Source organism: Triplophysa dalaica, chromosome 1 (assembly GCF_015846415.1).
Source record: "Triplophysa dalaica isolate WHDGS20190420 chromosome 1, ASM1584641v1, whole genome shotgun sequence".
Lineage (NCBI taxonomy): Eukaryota > Metazoa > Chordata > Actinopteri > Cypriniformes > Nemacheilidae > Triplophysa > Triplophysa dalaica.
Window position 1 is genome coordinate 3,333,739 of NC_079542.1, and position 16,535 is coordinate 3,350,273.

A 16,535-nucleotide genomic window follows, 5' to 3' on the forward strand; every position below is an offset into this window, starting at 1 on the left:
GCACTAGGAGGCGCTGTAAGTCACATGATCGACCTGATGTCACGTGATTTGCTTGTTCGCGTCGTAATGGCGGTGTGCATAGCAGTCATCGCGAAGGAGGTGAGCGGTAATATTGAACGTTTTACAATATAGTGACACATTTTTGATTCGACGGGATGAAGTTATCAAATAGGATGAATCTGTGGGAACTTATTCATGTTTACATTTATTTATTGCGTTTTAAAGCGTCGCGAGGGGGAACGGTTTGCTATGACGCTTACGTGTATGTTTAGTAAATGTCATATTTATACTTAACGTTAATGTCATGACACGAATTTAGTTTAATTGACGTGTAAAAGTAATGTACCTCATTGTTTTTTCACAGCGACACTTTTATCGTATTCCTTAACATCTGTGTTTGTTTACATTATGCCTTTACTACAGAAAGCAATAGTTTATAGTTATGTTTGTGATATCCATACATAATAACAACATGATAACCTTACTAAACACATATTACTTGTGTTTTACTAGTCTACTGTAACTAAAGTTTAAAGTTTGATATTTGTTGCATTACAATTGCAATATATATGGAATTCAATCCACCGAAACATATATTAATCAAATCTTTGTCTGCTTTCATGAGGGATTATTTGTATTTATTTATGAATAGCTAATATTTTGAGTTAATCAGATTATTTTGTTATTGTTAGTGTCTGGAGTAAAGATGTGGTGCAATGACTATGGCAAATAGACAAATCATGTTTTTCACATTTATTGCACAACAAATTGCATTTAAACGATGTGCCAATTGTTTGATGTTATCAGGAATGCCTCTAACAATATATTGATGTCTGCAGAACTATCCACTATACATACGCAGTGTGCCCACACAGGGCGAGCTGAAGTTTCACTACACAGTGCACACTTCTCTGGATGTTGTGGAAGAGAAGATCTCAGGTGTGGGGAAAGCTTTGGCTGACCAGAGGGAGCTTTATCTGGGACTCCTTTATCCAACGGAAGACTACAAAGTGTATCCTTTATAACCATCGATTGATGAATAATTGGCTGATTAATAGTTGTGTCAGTTCAATAATTAATATACAGGCTTTCAAGCGGATCAAATATTTGGTTATGGATATGTAAATAAAAATGTTCCAAGTTTATATATGATATAAATCAGTCGACCACAAATCGTTTATATTTGAGCGGTTTAAGGCTTCGACGTATAATAGATTTGAATGATGCTCGAATTAAATTGACCTTAACACGAACGACAGATATGGTTATGTGACAAACTCTAAGGTCAAGTTTGTCATTGTTGTAGATTCATCCAACACATCTCTGAGAGACAATGAAATCAGAAGTGTGAGTTACACAACTGTTTAGAATTAAAAACTGTGCAAATGACCACCTAGCGAGAACAGTGTTGATTTCTAGGCTTTATATATTATTTTGACACTAGTGAGTTATGCGACAGCTTGTGATATATTTCTCACTCTGTCCTCAGATGTTCAGAAAGTTGCACAACTCGTTCACTGATGTAATGTGTAACCCATTCTACAATCCTGGCGATAAAATTCAATCAAAGTAAGTGCATTTGAGTGAATGTGCACTCTTGAGTGTTTGCTGTGTACGGACTGATCCTCTTAATATTATTTTATTCTCTCCAGGGCTTTTGACAGCATTGTCTCTGCTATGATGGTCCAAGCCTGCTGAAATCACACAACTGTATATACATTTAATTTTGTTTCTATTTAGTAAAGGATTTGCATGTTCATAGTGCGTGTGTGTGTGTGTGTGTGTGTGTTGAACATTTTCATTTGTTTCATAAAATGACTTGATAATATTGATTTTATTAACATTGTAAGCTGAGAAAGCAGAAATAAAGTACTGAAATTCTCAAGACGTCTCACAGCCTCTCACAGGCACAATATTGTAAAGAAATAAATGGTATAAAATAGAATTACTCAATATAGGTCTCGTCTCTGTTTTGCAGTATCATACTGAACGTGATCAAAATATAAACAAAACAAACAGCACGAAGAAGTGCTCTGAAGATAATGGGGGAAAAAATGAAATTTTAATATCAAAAAGAATCAATCCAAGGATGGGCTCCTCCATTTTCCCTAAAACAAAAAGATCAGCTATTAAAGAGGACATTACATTTCAAATGAATGATTTACAAGGAATCATCATGTTGATAATGATTTTAAGGGAAACTTGTATGATACCACTTTGAACAATAAGTTTTGTATTAGTTTTTAACAAAACCTAAAAGCAATCTCTCCCCATATTCCCCTCCGAGACGTAGATATAGATTATGATTCCCCATTGATGTTATAGAATAGGTGTATATAAAGGGCAAGGTAAAACAACATTTATTTTCTCTAAAACTCACTGTTCTAGTTTTTAACTGACCTAATTAAGTTGCAGCCTCTGAGCGGGCTGTAAAGTCTCGAGGGCCGGTAACCACGTCCTCTGGTCCAGCCTCCTCGCAAGTACCTGTCTGTAGTCCTGAAACCTGGGACGTTGGTTCTTTTTGGTAGCACCTGTATGACACACAAATGCTAGAATGAAAATCTGTTTTCTCCTAAATATTTGACACGCACTTCATAAGCAAACCAACATCACAGTCAATGGTTTGTTCACACCACAAACCAAAAAGCGGATCGGATTTTTGCACTGTTTTGGATAACGTTTCTCACCTTAATAAGGCGTCCTCTGAAAAGCGTTTCATCTAAAGCCATGGCTGTCCGCACAGAGTCCCTGTCTGAGAACTCGATGTAGGCAAAGCTATCGGGTACAGAAACTGGACTTAAAAAAACTTGAGTGACCGTGCTTTGAAAGCCCATGTGTACATACCCTTTTGGATGGCCTGTGAATCTATTATACGGGATTGTTACTCTGTTAATATGGCCACAACTGTTGAAGTACATCTCCAGTTCGTCCGCAGTCGCTCCATAATCAACCTGTTGGCCAAAAAACAGCATGATGGGATTCATCGTAATCTACCCCGCCGGTGTATGTGCAACAAATCCAGAATCACTGCATCCGTTCATCTTGCAATAACTGATGTCGAAAGAAGGTAAGCTTACATTCCCCACATAGATAGATCTTCTGTCAGCATCTATTCTCTCCTCGTGGGTCATGCTGAAGAAAAAGTCTGTAAGGGTTTGCAAGATTATTCATTTTATCATTATATTTTGAACAAGAAACTGTAGTGACAAACAGGAGACTGGGGCTAGTTGTTGTAAGTGTTTTATCTCATAAGATTTGGAATGTAAAAATACAAATACGTTTTCTGTAGCAGTGGCAATTTATGTCAAATTTTTTACATGAATCTTCTGTGTAAGCAAGACTTGAGATTCACATTTAACATACCCCAAACATCAATGTTTGAATGTGCTTAGCTTTTGGTCAAAACGTCAGGGAACGTGTTTACAGAGACATTGACAGAATATTGTAACAAAAACTAGCTCAAGTTTCCCCTACATAGTTTACGCTCTCTCAAAAAATAAAAGAGTACATGCTTTTGCCATTACAGCATGAGACATCGCCCTTTTGCAAACATTAGATAAGACAAAGAGCAATGTCAGAATTCTGCCAAAGGACCGTTCAGGAATTTTGTGCGTCTCTGAAACGTTTAACTTCACGATTGTCACAGAAAGCTGTTCTTGTGTGAGTGGATCTATCCTTAAGTAAAGCTCCACCCCGGGCGGCGGGGCAGCCCTTCTGGGACACAGCTCATTGGGCAGTGATGAGACACTCTGGCCCAGCAGATGGGGCTCAGGTGCGGGCCAGCTGTCTGCTCACCTGCCTGAGGGCTGTAGGGGAACTGTCTCTCCAACTCATACTGCGTGCCGTCCTCCATTTCCATCTCATCCAGCTCCTGAAAGAACAAGATGTTTTTCCATGCAAACTCATCCGCTTTTTATGTGGCACAAAGCATGTGCAAGGGCGAATACATGCATGCATTTTCTTTACACATATGGCAGATCCTTTCATCTACAGTGACTTCAATATGTTTTTATCATGTTTTCCTAGAAATCAAACCCATGACCTATTGCTTTACCAATCTTAGGTACAGGAAAACATGCTATACTCAAATATAACAATTATTAATTCTATAACTTCTATAATTAGTGTTCAAATAAACATTTTGTCATTATTTACAAATAATTCATGTTGTCTCATATCCACAAGTTTCTTTAAATTGTTGATTTACTTTCTGCACCCATTTCATTTTATTTCAATGCTATTCCGTAAACATTTATGTGCATAGTCTCACTAGAGAGTATAAACGAAGAATTTGGTTACAAAATGAGATAACTAGAATAAAATCAAATAACTAAATAAAAAATACAGATAATTAACTCAAAAAACATGAACACAACTCTTCAAGTATAGCACACAAAACGCAGGAATTAAAAAGATGCAGCCCATTCAGAGCTTAAATGTAATTTGTGAGCTCAAAGTACCGATTAAATCTGTCAATTATTTTATACTACTAAAATGTTTAAACAGACCAATAATCGATAATCGATTCGCCAACAGATGCACGAGGGGGTTTGAGTCGAATTCGAACGAAAGTAGTAGTTCAGTGTGCGCATGCGCAAAGCAACTTCTGAAATGATATTTATTTACCATTTTAAAACCTAAATGTGGGCCTTATTCATGACTAACAGATACAAATTTAATTAGTTTCAAGTGGATTTAGAAGCATATCCCAAAAATATATTGTCGTTAGTGTGATACTTTAAAATACGATGACGTCGTTACTCGCTAACCTGTTAGTGTAGGAGAAACAGCAATTGGACGCGTGTAGTGAAATATTTAATGCAAATAATAAACGTACTTTTTTTTGCTTTAAGTAAAATGTTTTTGCTAGTTTAGCCTTAGTTAACGTTACGTGATTCCCTTGTTTGGAGGCCGAGTGATTAGATATGTAGATATGATACGTGCACGTCACTCGACTTCCAAATCTCACGAATTGATCTGGATAGTGAAGAACATTAAGTTGTTGATATTAACATAGTACATTATTCAGCCCAAGTGTTTAATACAACTTAAAATTGTACCTGTTTGGTCCACGCTGATTTTCAACATCAGTCCTGAAGTTGCTCGTGTGTCAAACGCTAAACTACCACACCTGACTCGACTAATCAACAGCAGGTGAAGTCAGGTGTGGTGTCACTGAGTTGTGTGCATGGAGAAAATGACATTTCTTTACGATTTCATAAAATATTTTGGATTCTTATAAATGAGAGATTGTGTAATATTAAACGCACAAAACATCATTTTTTATCATGTAAATAATTTAATACAATAAAACGGTTGTGTAAACCATGGTGTTGGTGTATTGGTCACCATGTGTGTTTTTTTATTTATGTGTGTGGGTAAGTAACTCTGACAGTAATTAATGACTAGTTACTAATTACATATTCAATAGTGTAATTAGATTGCTGTACAAATGACTCTCTCCTAAATGTATTTAGTTACTTATTACTAATTACTTTCTATATTCCATATCAACCTTGATTAGTTAAGTGATTCAAGGATGGACATGAAACAGCTTATTTAATTAATTCAACTAAATAATATTAAACTACATAAAGTACTCTTATTAACCAACCAAGGTATTATAAATGTGAAAATTATACATTAAAGCACAGATTTTAAAGTTAGACTTTAAATTTTGATGTAAATTACAGTAACTGGAACTAGTTACGGCTATCACTGGTGGTTACCATGACTAAACTTTTATACACATTTTTTATTTAATAGTAAATTATGGTTGATTTTTGCAAGGGTTCATTTTTTGGAAACTAGATTTTTCTCAAATTTATATTTTGTGTTATTGAAATTAGTGGTCGACCGATATGGGTTTTTTAATGGCCGGTGCCGATATGGACATTAAGAAAGCAATGTTGCTGATTGGCTGATAAGATGCCGATATAACACAAATACGATTAAATAAATGAGAGACATAGAAAATTGCTGAAACAGAATTGAACGTATAAAAATGTCCACACATGATCACATTAATTGTGGATAGCTCAACATGGCTTAGTATAAATAAAATAAAATATATATTTGTTGATGCTTGCATACTATACAATTATCTCATCCACCTTATACAACTTATTTAAGTGTGGTCATGTTACATTACTAAGTGACAAATGCCTGCTTTGCATATTTGTGGCTTGAATAAAATGCTAATGTACTGTATTTCGGCCAAATAGAAAAAATATATTATATTATTATATCCGGTCATGGCAATATATCTGTCTTTATCAGTAATTAAAATACTTGAATCAATTCACAAATTCCCATAAGTTTTATTCCCAAAGAATAGAAATTAGCTTTTGCGAGTGAAAATTATTTTGGTATGTTCAACTTGAGGATATTTGGGTATTATACTGGAGAAAGATTCCTTTTCATAAGGGGATTTCATATTGATTTAATATTACTTAAATTTTTTTTAATAAAGTGGTCTCAACTTACCTTGGATAACAATCCAACCTTTGATGGATGTTCATAGACCTGTATCATTAGTGTTTTGGCTTTCAAGAATAACAATCGAACTGTTTCATGAATTAGAGTCACAACAAATGCACTCGAGATCAGCCGAGTTATATTTCACTGTCTTTTTAATTACACAGATACGTATCTCAACACAGACAATAACCTGATTCAGAATGTTTACAGCGTCACATGACCAACAATGCGCACAGTAAGAGGGTGAGGGGCATTGCAAAAGAGGTTTAAAGAGCATGCAAGAAATAAATAAAACTCTCCTGGCACAGTACACATCATCTAGAATGATAACAGGACTTTAAAAGAGAAAAACGAATCAACATTTTCTTCAGCAAACCAACCTTTCCTACAGAAACAATGCCTTTGCCTGTAATGATGTATTGCACAGTACAGTATATAATGTTTGCCGAAATGCATCGAACCAAGTCTTTGTCTTCGAGAAATTGTTCTCTCTTGGCATTTATTGTGTGTTCGCCATTTTCAGTCCAACTGGAGTTTTTTACTGCGGTCCCTAAAATGAATTTTTAACTTTACACTTATGCTACAGCTTTAATATTCATAAACTACAACAGAAGATGAACAATATTTGATTAAACAACTGCTTAGGTTTGCTGGTCTTCAGTGGTTTAGAATGGTTCGGCTGATCTCCCAGCATAACCAGTCGACAAGTGCACAAAACCACCTAAGTAGACCAACACAACCTTCATCATGACTTCATATTATTTTCAGCAAAGCTTCTGAGCGGAACAGATCGTAACTACAGCCGAGACACATTTTACCCATGACCAGTCAGTGTGTTTGTGGATGTGAAAGATGTTTTCTTTCTCTCTCCCACGGTGTCATGTAATGAACGTAGCGGCTGTCCAACAGGTGTCCAGCGACGTGACCAAATGACCGAATCCAGAGACCCGCAGATGTGCTTGGAGAATGATGGCCAAAGAACCTCAGATACAGTACACAGTGACATCCACAATTTCTCCTATTTGGTTTGATTTTGGTTAGAAACGGAACGGCCAAATATTTAAAGTCTTTACTAGCAGACATGCAAAAGGACTTTCTGTGCAATGACTTTGCCAATGGTGTTGTTTTAAAGCTCATGAGATTCAAGTAAGTTCTCTAGCAAAATCATGAATAGTAAGCGAACGCATTAAGTCATTCGCACGATGAAATCGTTGAGGCCGGCTTAAATGTTACAAGCAATTGTAGTCGTATCTGATGCTTTGGATTTACATGTTCAAGCTCACTCCTGGCTTGGATTAATGATACAACTCTGTTTCTTATGTGTTTGCTATCATCTTGTGCTTTGAACATAGTTATGTTGTATGCTTTGGTTTATGGGCATAGTCGACAACTGATTTCAGTACGCCACAATCTGTTCAGACAGCTTCTGTGATGGATCTGTGAATGTGCGGTTCTGCTTTGGTCTGTGCTTTTCGTCATTTTGGATATTCATTATATGAAATATGTTTATGTCACCACTTAAAACAAAACTCACAGGGAGAAAAACATGCTCTGCGAACGTGTGCAAACACGAAGCTTTTGTTACCCGAGATCTGCGTATATAGCGAGTCTTCCTTATAAAGCAATTTTTCAATTGAATCTTGCCTCGTGTTTACAGCTCTAGCCTTGAATAATAACACATCTGATCTCATAGCACAAACATGCGAAGGAAACTCGAAAGAAAGTTAAAGTATGCACAATCGCACATCTGGATTGCGCTTCATAAAGTATTTGCGTTTGTGTGCTTGATCACCGATGTTTGAAAACATCTGATCGGTTGGAACGATGTGTTTAAATACCCCTGTATAGATGGATGTGTAAGATGTGGGTGTTTTTTGAATGATCTGCGTGAGTTTAGGATGGTTTGTCTGGGTTTGCATGTCTTCTAGTGATGTCATTCTCCGAGCACGTCAGGCTCTCGTGGACTAGTTCACAGGAGGTAGTTAGTGGAAAAAGAGGATGGGTAAACTCATCAAAATGCGGGGAGAGAGAATGAGACGAACTGCGAGGTCTTGTGTAGCTGTTATTTTCAAACATTACTTTAGAAATCCAACCTCAGTGAGCATCGAACATCTTCATGATACAACGAGCAATTTGTGTTTAAAGTTTGGTCCATATCAGAGGTGCGTCATGCGTTCAGGACGCAAAATATCAGATTCATATATAGTAGCAAGTTGAAATTCGTAACTGACCCATACGAACTGGCGTGTCACTCACTTTGAAGGGCACATGGGGATTTCGTAAGCTACTCTTATGTACACACTCGAGATGGCCAAATGAGAAGTACGTGCACAAATCAAAGTGTTAGCTTTATTCTGGTTTTAGACTGTTGGACCGCCGACATTCTACGGTTTAGGTTGTTGTTTGCGTGTGCAAATGATGTGTTGGACCACTGTGGTGACATTTTGTACAAGCCAGTTCTTGAGTCTGGGAACAGGGCCGAGCTGGGTAAGTGTCGCTACAAAACACCGCAGGGGCAGCAATCCAGATCACCGGTAATGTGAACGTCTCGTCCGCTAATCCGGATCGCGCCCACTACACAGGATTCGCAAAATGCACACTGTAGTTACAACTGCTTCGATTCAGACAGAAAAGTTTAGATGGAGAGAAATCAAAGTCTAGACATTATACTTTTAAAGGTTTCTGTTATTTGGCAAACTCATTTTTGGACCTCTTCTTTTTTTAAATACTATGTACATTCACATTAATTTACTGTGGTAATTTCAGATATATTTATATTATGTATATTTATATTAATATGGTACCCTAAGGGCCGTTTTTGAGGTTCCATTCAGTAGCTGAATTCTCTTTTCATATTGCACCTCCACTCTCTCACTGTCTTACAATGCGAGCGATATAAACTATTCTACATGAGGATTCTGCGATACAACAAATCCAACGTTAGGTACAACACAGCTTCTCTTCCTTTTTTTGTCCGATGCTTAGCGAAAACCTAAAAGAAGACAAGTGAAAGAGTAGCGCTCCTCTACTGGAGCACGCACAAACAAGCAGATATCGAAGACAGAGACATCCAGAAACAGAAAGAAATATCTACAGGCGATGTTTGATCCCTTCACGAATATCTGCTCGGAGGAGACAAAAGCGATACACGACATGGCGGGAGGTAGAGAAAGCGACAGAAAAGAGAACCGAGTCTATGGCCGTCTCGCGAGAGTCTCGTCATGCTTTGGAAAAAGAGGGAACGTCGTACGACGAAATGAAACGTCTCAGCAGTCGGAGAGCTTTAGGAAAACCAAACTTCTTAGTGTACGATCCGTTGAGGTTAACGGCAGCTTTGTTGCCGTTCTAAGCCTTTACGTGTACTCATCCGTGCCTCTTCTGTTCTCACGCCGTTTTCAACGTTCAGGCTGCGATCCTCCTGCGTCGGATCCGCGCTTGAGTTCAGGGTTCGAGGGTCCGGTCACCGCGGCCTGTAAAACTGGCTCAACTGCTGAAGAGGTGAAGTCGTTTGCGTTTGGTTACAAGATGAGTGCTTCTTCGTAACTTTGGCAGTGTAATAAAAAGGTTTGGATCACGTTTTGTTTTTTTACATTTAAAATTCATTTGGGATCACGTCAGTACAGAGAGGTGAGTCTGGTGTAAGTTTTCTTGGCTCGCTAGCAAGGTAGTTAACAGGTTTAATGCTTTTCTCATCATTGCGTTTTTAGTTTGGATTTTTCTTTCGTTGTGTTTAAAGCCAAAAATGCTGCAAATAACGGGAGGAAGTAGCTCTGCGTTGGAAGAGTTTCTGAGGGGCGGCGTGCTCTCGTTCCACAGTGATGTCGACAGCTGCCTGTCAGTTCGTTCGGAGGAATCCAAACCACGTGCTATAGTCCTTTCCAAAAATCCCACGTTGGGAAGTGTTCACAACACAGTGCCGCCCCATGACCACAGAGCATTCCTCACTTAAAGGGCATGTTATGGAGGCCGTGTCGAAAACTGTCAGTGCCTTATGCGCTAATAAAATGTGACTATTGGTGGCATCCGATAAAACAGACCCTGCTTGTGTTGAACTTATCACAAGAGATCTCATTGTGAGCAACGGTTTGTTAAAAGTCTTGAGTCTTTTTAGAGATGGAGAAAGCTTAAATACGCCAGGTCGATGTGTCGAGGGAAGGGCTAAGTATGATAGACGTTCCTCGGCTTGTTTCGTATGAAGGATGCCATAGCAGCAGTAGACGTGGCTGGGCGGGTCAGGTTCAGTCAACGGGACGAGGAATCCATCAGGGCAGGCGTGGCCGGCGTGGTCGAGCGGGAGACGTTGCTGGAACTCGCTTCCTTGGGACTGCCGCTGGTTTGCCCGACCAGAGAATGCGGTCCCGGCGGGGCGCTCTCGGAGTGAGTTGGAGGAGCGCTGGACAAGGTGGTGCAAGGCGTCCCGAGTGGGACACTGCTGTTGCCGGGGAGACCCTGCAGGCCTTGGCCGCATAAGTGATGGTGCTTCTCCCAATCCTTGTGCTGGCAGAATGAGCCGCAGTAGCGTGCTGTGTTGCACCCGCTGCACGTCTCGCTGGCCTTGCGACCGCAGTTCCAGCAGCTCTGCAGGAGGGAAGGTTAAGACGCTTTGTGTTATGATTGCAAAACCAGGAATTTGAAACCATTATTGTTGCACGTTTGATGTACTTACTTCACTAGAGTCCTCTTGTTGGTTGATGACGGTCAGCGCGTCCTCTGAAGCCTGTCTCTTGGCTTCGGCCAACGCTCTTTCCATCTTGGAACGCTCGGCGGAGATCATCTCGTGCGCTTTCCTCTCGGCATCCGACACAGCCTTTTGCAGCTCAGACATGGCCTGCCTCTTGACCTCGTTCACCGCTTCTTCTGCACATGAGGAAAGAACGTCAGGAGAAACGGTAAAACATTTAAACCCCGCTGCCATTCATCTCAACATCCTTTATTGAGGCACTTAAAGCTTTCAGCATGTTTCATTGCAGCGAACAGATGTACATCATCCAAGATTTAAAACGTTCTGTCGGAAAAAAGAAGCTTTTAATAATTGATACCGACGACTGGGGTTACAATTATTTGCAGCGTTGATGGCAGCAAATGTCTCAAATGTTTGTTCACAAGCACGCCTATTTGCCTAATAACATCGGCTTTATATATATTTTTTGTGATACGAGACACGTTTACAGCTGTTTATGTCAGCCTTTTCTCTGAGACAGCATTTCAAGACCCCAGTATTCTCATGAGCGTCTCCTCTTGAGATTTTCTCTAGAATTGCCAACAAAGACAGAGGTGTAAAAATGCACTCGTCAAATTCTCATTAGAACCAATATGATCTGGACTACATTCTTTTTGTAAATCTACATTCTAACTGCATGTTATCCATTAAAAAGTTCGTCCCACAAATGGAAATTCTGTCATTATTTATCCTCATTGACTTTCTTTCTTCTTCAGCAGAACACAAGAGAAGATAATTTGAAGGATGTTGTTAACTGGACCCCATTCACTTGCATTGGTTTTGTGTCAATAAAATAAAAGTGAACGGGTTCGATTACCGACTTTCTTTAAAATATCTTTTGTGTTCTGCCGAAGAGGAAAAGTCATGAAGGTTTGAAATGAAAAGACAATGAAATCATTTTTAAGGTTTTTGGTCCCTTAATTTCGTCTGTGTCTATTTTTATTTCCCCTGAAGTATTTAGAAGCATCCGAAACATAACCGAGAAGTCCATCAAGTCTCATGAGCAATGAAAGAGCCAATTAAATGTTCCTCGGGGAGGATGACTTGTTCTGATAATGTCATTATTTGTGAGTAAATGCTTCATGTGTGTTTCTTTTGTAGGTCGAGCAGGTGTGAGTGGATTCAGCTTTAAATAGAAATCCTGCAACTAATTAGGGTTCTTAAACTGCGTCATTTTTAACCCACAATTTTTTTAAAGCTCTGCAGTCATAGAATCTAGTGAGCTGTCTGTCTAGACGGCATTTAAAGGCATGCGAAAGGATGAGATGGATGTTCCAAACACTTGACAGCATTGTTCTGCCATGTGTGCTTCAAAAGTCTTTTTTTATATGATTCCAGTACAATTATCTTCAGATATATTCACTTCTAAAGATAGTTCACCCAAAAATGAATATGATTCTCAAGTATTTTAATTTTGGGGTGAACTGTCCCTTTAAGAAGCAAAATGCTACAACCTGTTGACATTACGATTTCAGAGAAATCTAACATAATTTTGTGAAGTTAATGCTTGATATAAGAAGCAAATAATCAACATTCTCCTTACTGCCATCTTGCTGTCAGAACAAACGCCTTTAACAGTGTTGCTATATGGAGGCTCAGAAATGACGTATATTTTCTATGCAAAAACCGGAAGCGAGTTAGCATTTTAGGCCCTGGTTCCCTCACTCCAAAGTCAATGAATAGATATTTTTGAATTGGTTTGTGGTAAATCGGCCGAAATAAGTTCTCCGGTAAACAAAACCTCCAAGTATTTTCACTCTTTATTCTATGACATAAAACACACCAGATATATTCTCTTTTGATTTTATTGTGTCTTAAAAATGGCGGTAGCTAACAATTTGCTAAAAGCGACTACTTCCTTTGGCGGGGACGTTAGACATTGCACATATAAATCTAACAAATAATGACACATGGGCACAAATCTCTTAAATGGTAGATTTATTCATTCACGGACTAATTAATTATCAGGGAACAAGTTTTTAATAAAGTTCGAAAGAGTTGTCGGAGGCTTGGTGGTGTTGACGTTGATATCGAGCGACCTTAAGTGTAGTCTGTTTATAGCCTCGTGTTTACTTCTGTCGATTGTATTTCGGCTTTGAAAGTAACAAATGTTGTGTTGATCTGTAAAAAGTATCTTGATAGACATAATGTGTAAACAAAACTTTTGTTAATCACGGAGGTTATTTTTTGCGGTCTTCCAAAAGTCAATGGGAAAAATGCATAGGCTTTCGGTCGAGGGGACCAGCGCGATGGTCCGGGTTAGCCTACAAAAATACGTCATCTCTGATCCTCTCCATCGACTGATAGCTAGCTCCGCCCTCAAACGTACTGTGCAATGAAAGCATTAACGCTTACTTTTATCATAGTTTAGAGCTTAGATAGATGATAAATCATCATGTGAATATCTGACTTACTTTCTTCCGCAGAACACAAAAGAAGATATTTTGAAGACTATTGTTAACTGGCCCGCATTCACTTGATTGTGTCCATACAATAGAAGTGAATGGGGTCCAGTGCTGTTCGGTGGCCAGCTTTCTTCAAAATATCTTCTTTTGTGTTCTGCAGAAGAAAGCAAGTCACAAAGGTTTGAAATGACACGAGGGTGAAAAAATGATGACAGAATTTTCCTTTTTGGGTGAACTATCGCTTTAACAGCATGCTCTTTCATCAGCATCCCATTGGACCTTTTTCTAACACGCTCGTGCTGTTTACTTGGCACTGAGCTCCAGTACAGTCAAATCAAATTATTGATGTTAGAAACGGCGAATCACGTCTCTCATCCGTTTAGTTTCCTATGCAGAGCCGTTAAACTGGTCACGTTAGAGATTGTATTTCGGTAGATGTCACTATGTAGGCAGCAGACAGCGTGGTAGTTTGACAGCTTTTAGAACAGAGCTGCTGTGTTACGCGGTGCAAGATTTCTCAATCTGTCAGGATGCTATGAGTTCTGTGGATGCATGTCTCTTGCTGCAGGGGGTAGATACACACACACGTTCAGACTGCACATTTTTCATATGTCTTGGCTCTACACTTTTTGCCCCATAGTGTGTTTACTCTAGACAGTTGGTTGTGAGCAGCCCGGTCATAAATATCTGTCATAACGCACCCTCCATTCAATTCTCCATGGAGTTCTGCCTCAGGCTACTGACTGTGTGTGTGCATGTGTGTTTTCAAATCTACATCACTACTGTCTCAGCTGGAAAGCTAGTTAGTATTCAGTTTGTTCTCTCCCCACCTCCCACACACACACACACACAAACACACAACACATACACTTCTCGTTTTAACATCCTGTACCTGCTTCATTCTTCACCGCTTCTCTTTTCTCTTCATCATTTTGGTTCTGGTGTGTTTTCCTCAGTATCTTTGAAAACATTAGACTGCTTCAACGGAGCACGCACCACTAAAATTAGTTTGCAAATTTAATTAATTTTTATCAAGGAGACTCGGGAGCAGATGCAGCAGCAATTTGCACGTAATGGAAAACACGGGGCGGCGATATTAGCGTTTTAATCCCACCGGGATGCTTCAGGATTCAGGATTTGTTGTATCTGTCATTGTTTTTGGCATTGAGATTTTTTTCAAAAATGTTTCTGTTTTTAACACAGCAATGAGTATTTAAAAAATACAGTCCGATAACAATTTATTTATTTTGCTTTATCCGTCATCATTATTTATTGTTATTGCTGTAGTGAGACATCTTTGTATAAATACATTTTAGGGTATAAATATTTAGGATGGATAAAGCAAAATAAATAAATTGTTCTCGGACTGTATTTTTTTTAAATGTCATTTCCAATAACTTTATTTTGCTTCATCTGTCATCATTTATTTATTTATCTGATAATACTTTGTTTATTTTGCTTTATCCGCCCTAAACATTTATTCGCTAACAATTTATTTTTTGCGGCAATTTTATTTGAGCGACATTAAAATGATATAACGGTTCGATAAGGATTTATTTTGACAGTAAGTATCGTCGATGTACATCTCATGAAAATGCAATAAAACTAAAATACTTTTTTTGTGCTTATTTTTTCCTTACTTTCCTTGTGTCGCTACTCTCTGTCCTAAAACTAATCAAACATAAAGCTCGCAAAAAATGCAAAATTGTGAAAAGTGCTAAAGAAATAAATCTGAATTGTGTAAATAAGCACAGACGAGATATAATATATATGATTTTTCTCCTAAACACCATTAGAATAAATGCAGTGTAAAAAAAAATTAACTTTTGCAGGTGAAAGAGTAAAGAGAAAAAGGATAAGACAATTATTCTCAAATGTATCTGGAGTTTCAGAACAGATCCATACTTTGGTATGAAAAATATAAAAACTCTTTAAATTCTCAGTTGTGTCACAAAGAGGTGATTTGGGTGTAATCCGGGCGCTGGTACTCACCCTGCTTGTTTTGTAGTTGCTTTAGTGCAGGTGTGAGTTGGATACTCGTGGCACCTGCAAGAAAAACAATTGCCATTAAAAATGCTTTTTGTTCAAAGTGAAATTAAGCAATGTGCCGTAGACAACAGCAGTTTCCTTCTGCCATCATGAATGCAAAACGCCATATTGATTTTACTAAACAGCAATGTTACGGGTGGTGGTGCCCTTTAACCCTTTGGGCAAGTGACACCACCTGTGCTCGGGATGACCCCATCAGTATTGTGTGTGACCTATAAAAGACATCCGGGCTTACTTACACCCACACCTCCTGCCCTCTTTTTGCATCTCTCTATAGTAATAAAACAAACACAGATTTTAAATGTCCTTCACAGATGTCTGTCCCTCCGAGCAGGGTCGTGTTTATCGTCCCTACCTGCGCTGCACTGCTGCTGACTGCTGCAGTTACCGCATTCTCACTGCAGCTTGACTGAAGTTGTCTTTCATGGCAGATGGGATCGCTTAACACAAATGATATTCTACGGCCTCACTCGCCTTGCATAACTAAGGCTGCTCGGCCCTGTCTGTAAGTGTATGTTTGTGTCTGTGTGTGTGGAGGACAGTAGACGGTCCAGCATCCGAATGCACTTACCCGCCTTCCTCCAGATCTCCTCGGGGAGGTACCCTGAAGCCGGCCGGTGAAGGAAATCTCTGTGGATATCTGTGGAAGCATTACAAAAGAGGACACTTTGTTAGACATGGTGATGTCGCAGTATATAGGTTTTGATATTAATAACCGTGATAATCAATATTTTGTATATATTACAAATAAAACAACGACAAATTGTAATATTGTAATTGCAATATTTCTTTGACGCTCTGACATTTTTTTATGCATACACCCTCACACGTAAACAACAACACAACGATAAAATTCATATCCAAAAATCTTTAGCTACCAG

At 38.7% G+C, this 16,535-nt stretch overlaps 3 protein-coding genes across 8 annotated transcripts in view; 1 reads left to right on the top strand and 2 right to left on the bottom strand.

The window, feature by feature from the left end:
• Positions 1-3: 3 nt before the first annotated feature.
• On the top strand, positions 4-1,953 carry trappc2l (trafficking protein particle complex subunit 2L). Its single transcript, XM_056755854.1, has 5 exons — positions 4-99; positions 840-1,012; positions 1,260-1,347; positions 1,490-1,569; positions 1,653-1,953. The coding sequence occupies exons 1-5, from the start codon at positions 25-27 to the stop codon at positions 1,696-1,698; spliced, it is 462 nt and encodes a 153-aa protein (XP_056611832.1). The 5' UTR covers positions 4-24; the 3' UTR covers positions 1,699-1,953.
• An 18-nt stretch (positions 1,954-1,971) lies between these two features.
• pabpn1l (PABPN1 like, cytoplasmic) lies at positions 1,972-5,191 on the bottom strand. Of its 2 annotated transcripts, none has more exons than XM_056755836.1 (7): positions 5,061-5,191; positions 3,796-3,871; positions 3,078-3,145; positions 2,845-2,951; positions 2,688-2,775; positions 2,401-2,531; positions 1,972-2,108 (listed from the first exon to the last, which is right to left on the bottom strand). In XM_056755836.1, the coding sequence occupies exons 2-7, from the start codon at positions 3,857-3,859 to the stop codon at positions 2,069-2,071; spliced, it is 498 nt and encodes a 165-aa protein (XP_056611814.1). In that variant the 5' UTR covers positions 3,860-3,871; positions 5,061-5,191; the 3' UTR covers positions 1,972-2,068. The 2 variants fall into 2 exon arrangements, with proteins under 2 accessions (XP_056611814.1, XP_056611824.1); XM_056755846.1 differs by lacking the exon at positions 5,061-5,191 and adding an exon at positions 4,509-4,552.
• A 1,423-nt stretch (positions 5,192-6,614) lies between these two features.
• Positions 6,615-16,535, bottom strand: part of cbfa2t3 (CBFA2/RUNX1 partner transcriptional co-repressor 3) — a 51,694-nt gene continuing 41,773 nt past the window's right edge. For all 5 annotated transcript variants that reach the window (XM_056755729.1, XM_056755718.1, XM_056755710.1 and 2 more), the window contains 4 exons: positions 16,226-16,294; positions 15,598-15,651; positions 11,147-11,337; positions 6,615-11,058 (listed from right to left, as the gene is read on the bottom strand). In XM_056755729.1, the coding sequence (XP_056611707.1) occupies positions 10,723-11,058; positions 11,147-11,337; positions 15,598-15,651; positions 16,226-16,294 (650 nt within the window). In that variant the 3' untranslated portion in view covers positions 6,615-10,722. The remainder of the gene's footprint in view (positions 11,059-11,146; positions 11,338-15,597; positions 15,652-16,225; positions 16,295-16,535) is intronic.

Bases quoted from the DNA above. Each gene is read 5' to 3' on its own strand.
- pabpn1l (XM_056755836.1), bottom strand. From the start codon at position 3,859: ATGGAAATGGAGGACGGCACGCAGTATGAGTTGGAGAGACAGTTCCCC. The intron at 3,146-3,795 runs GTGAGCAGACAG...AAACCCTTACAG, and splicing joins CCCCTACAGCCCTCAGGCAG to ACTTTTTCTTCAGCATGACC. The intron at 2,532-2,687 runs GTGAGAAACGTT...TGTGTCATACAG, and splicing joins TCAGAGGACGCCTTATTAAG to GTGCTACCAAAAAGAACCAA.
- trappc2l (XM_056755854.1), top strand. From the start codon at position 25: ATGATCGACCTGATGTCACGTGATTTGCTTGTTCGCGTCGTAATGGCG. The intron at 1,013-1,259 runs GTATCCTTTATA...CACGAACGACAG, and splicing joins CCAACGGAAGACTACAAAGT to ATATGGTTATGTGACAAACT. The intron at 1,570-1,652 runs GTAAGTGCATTT...TATTCTCTCCAG, and splicing joins GGCGATAAAATTCAATCAAA to GGCTTTTGACAGCATTGTCT.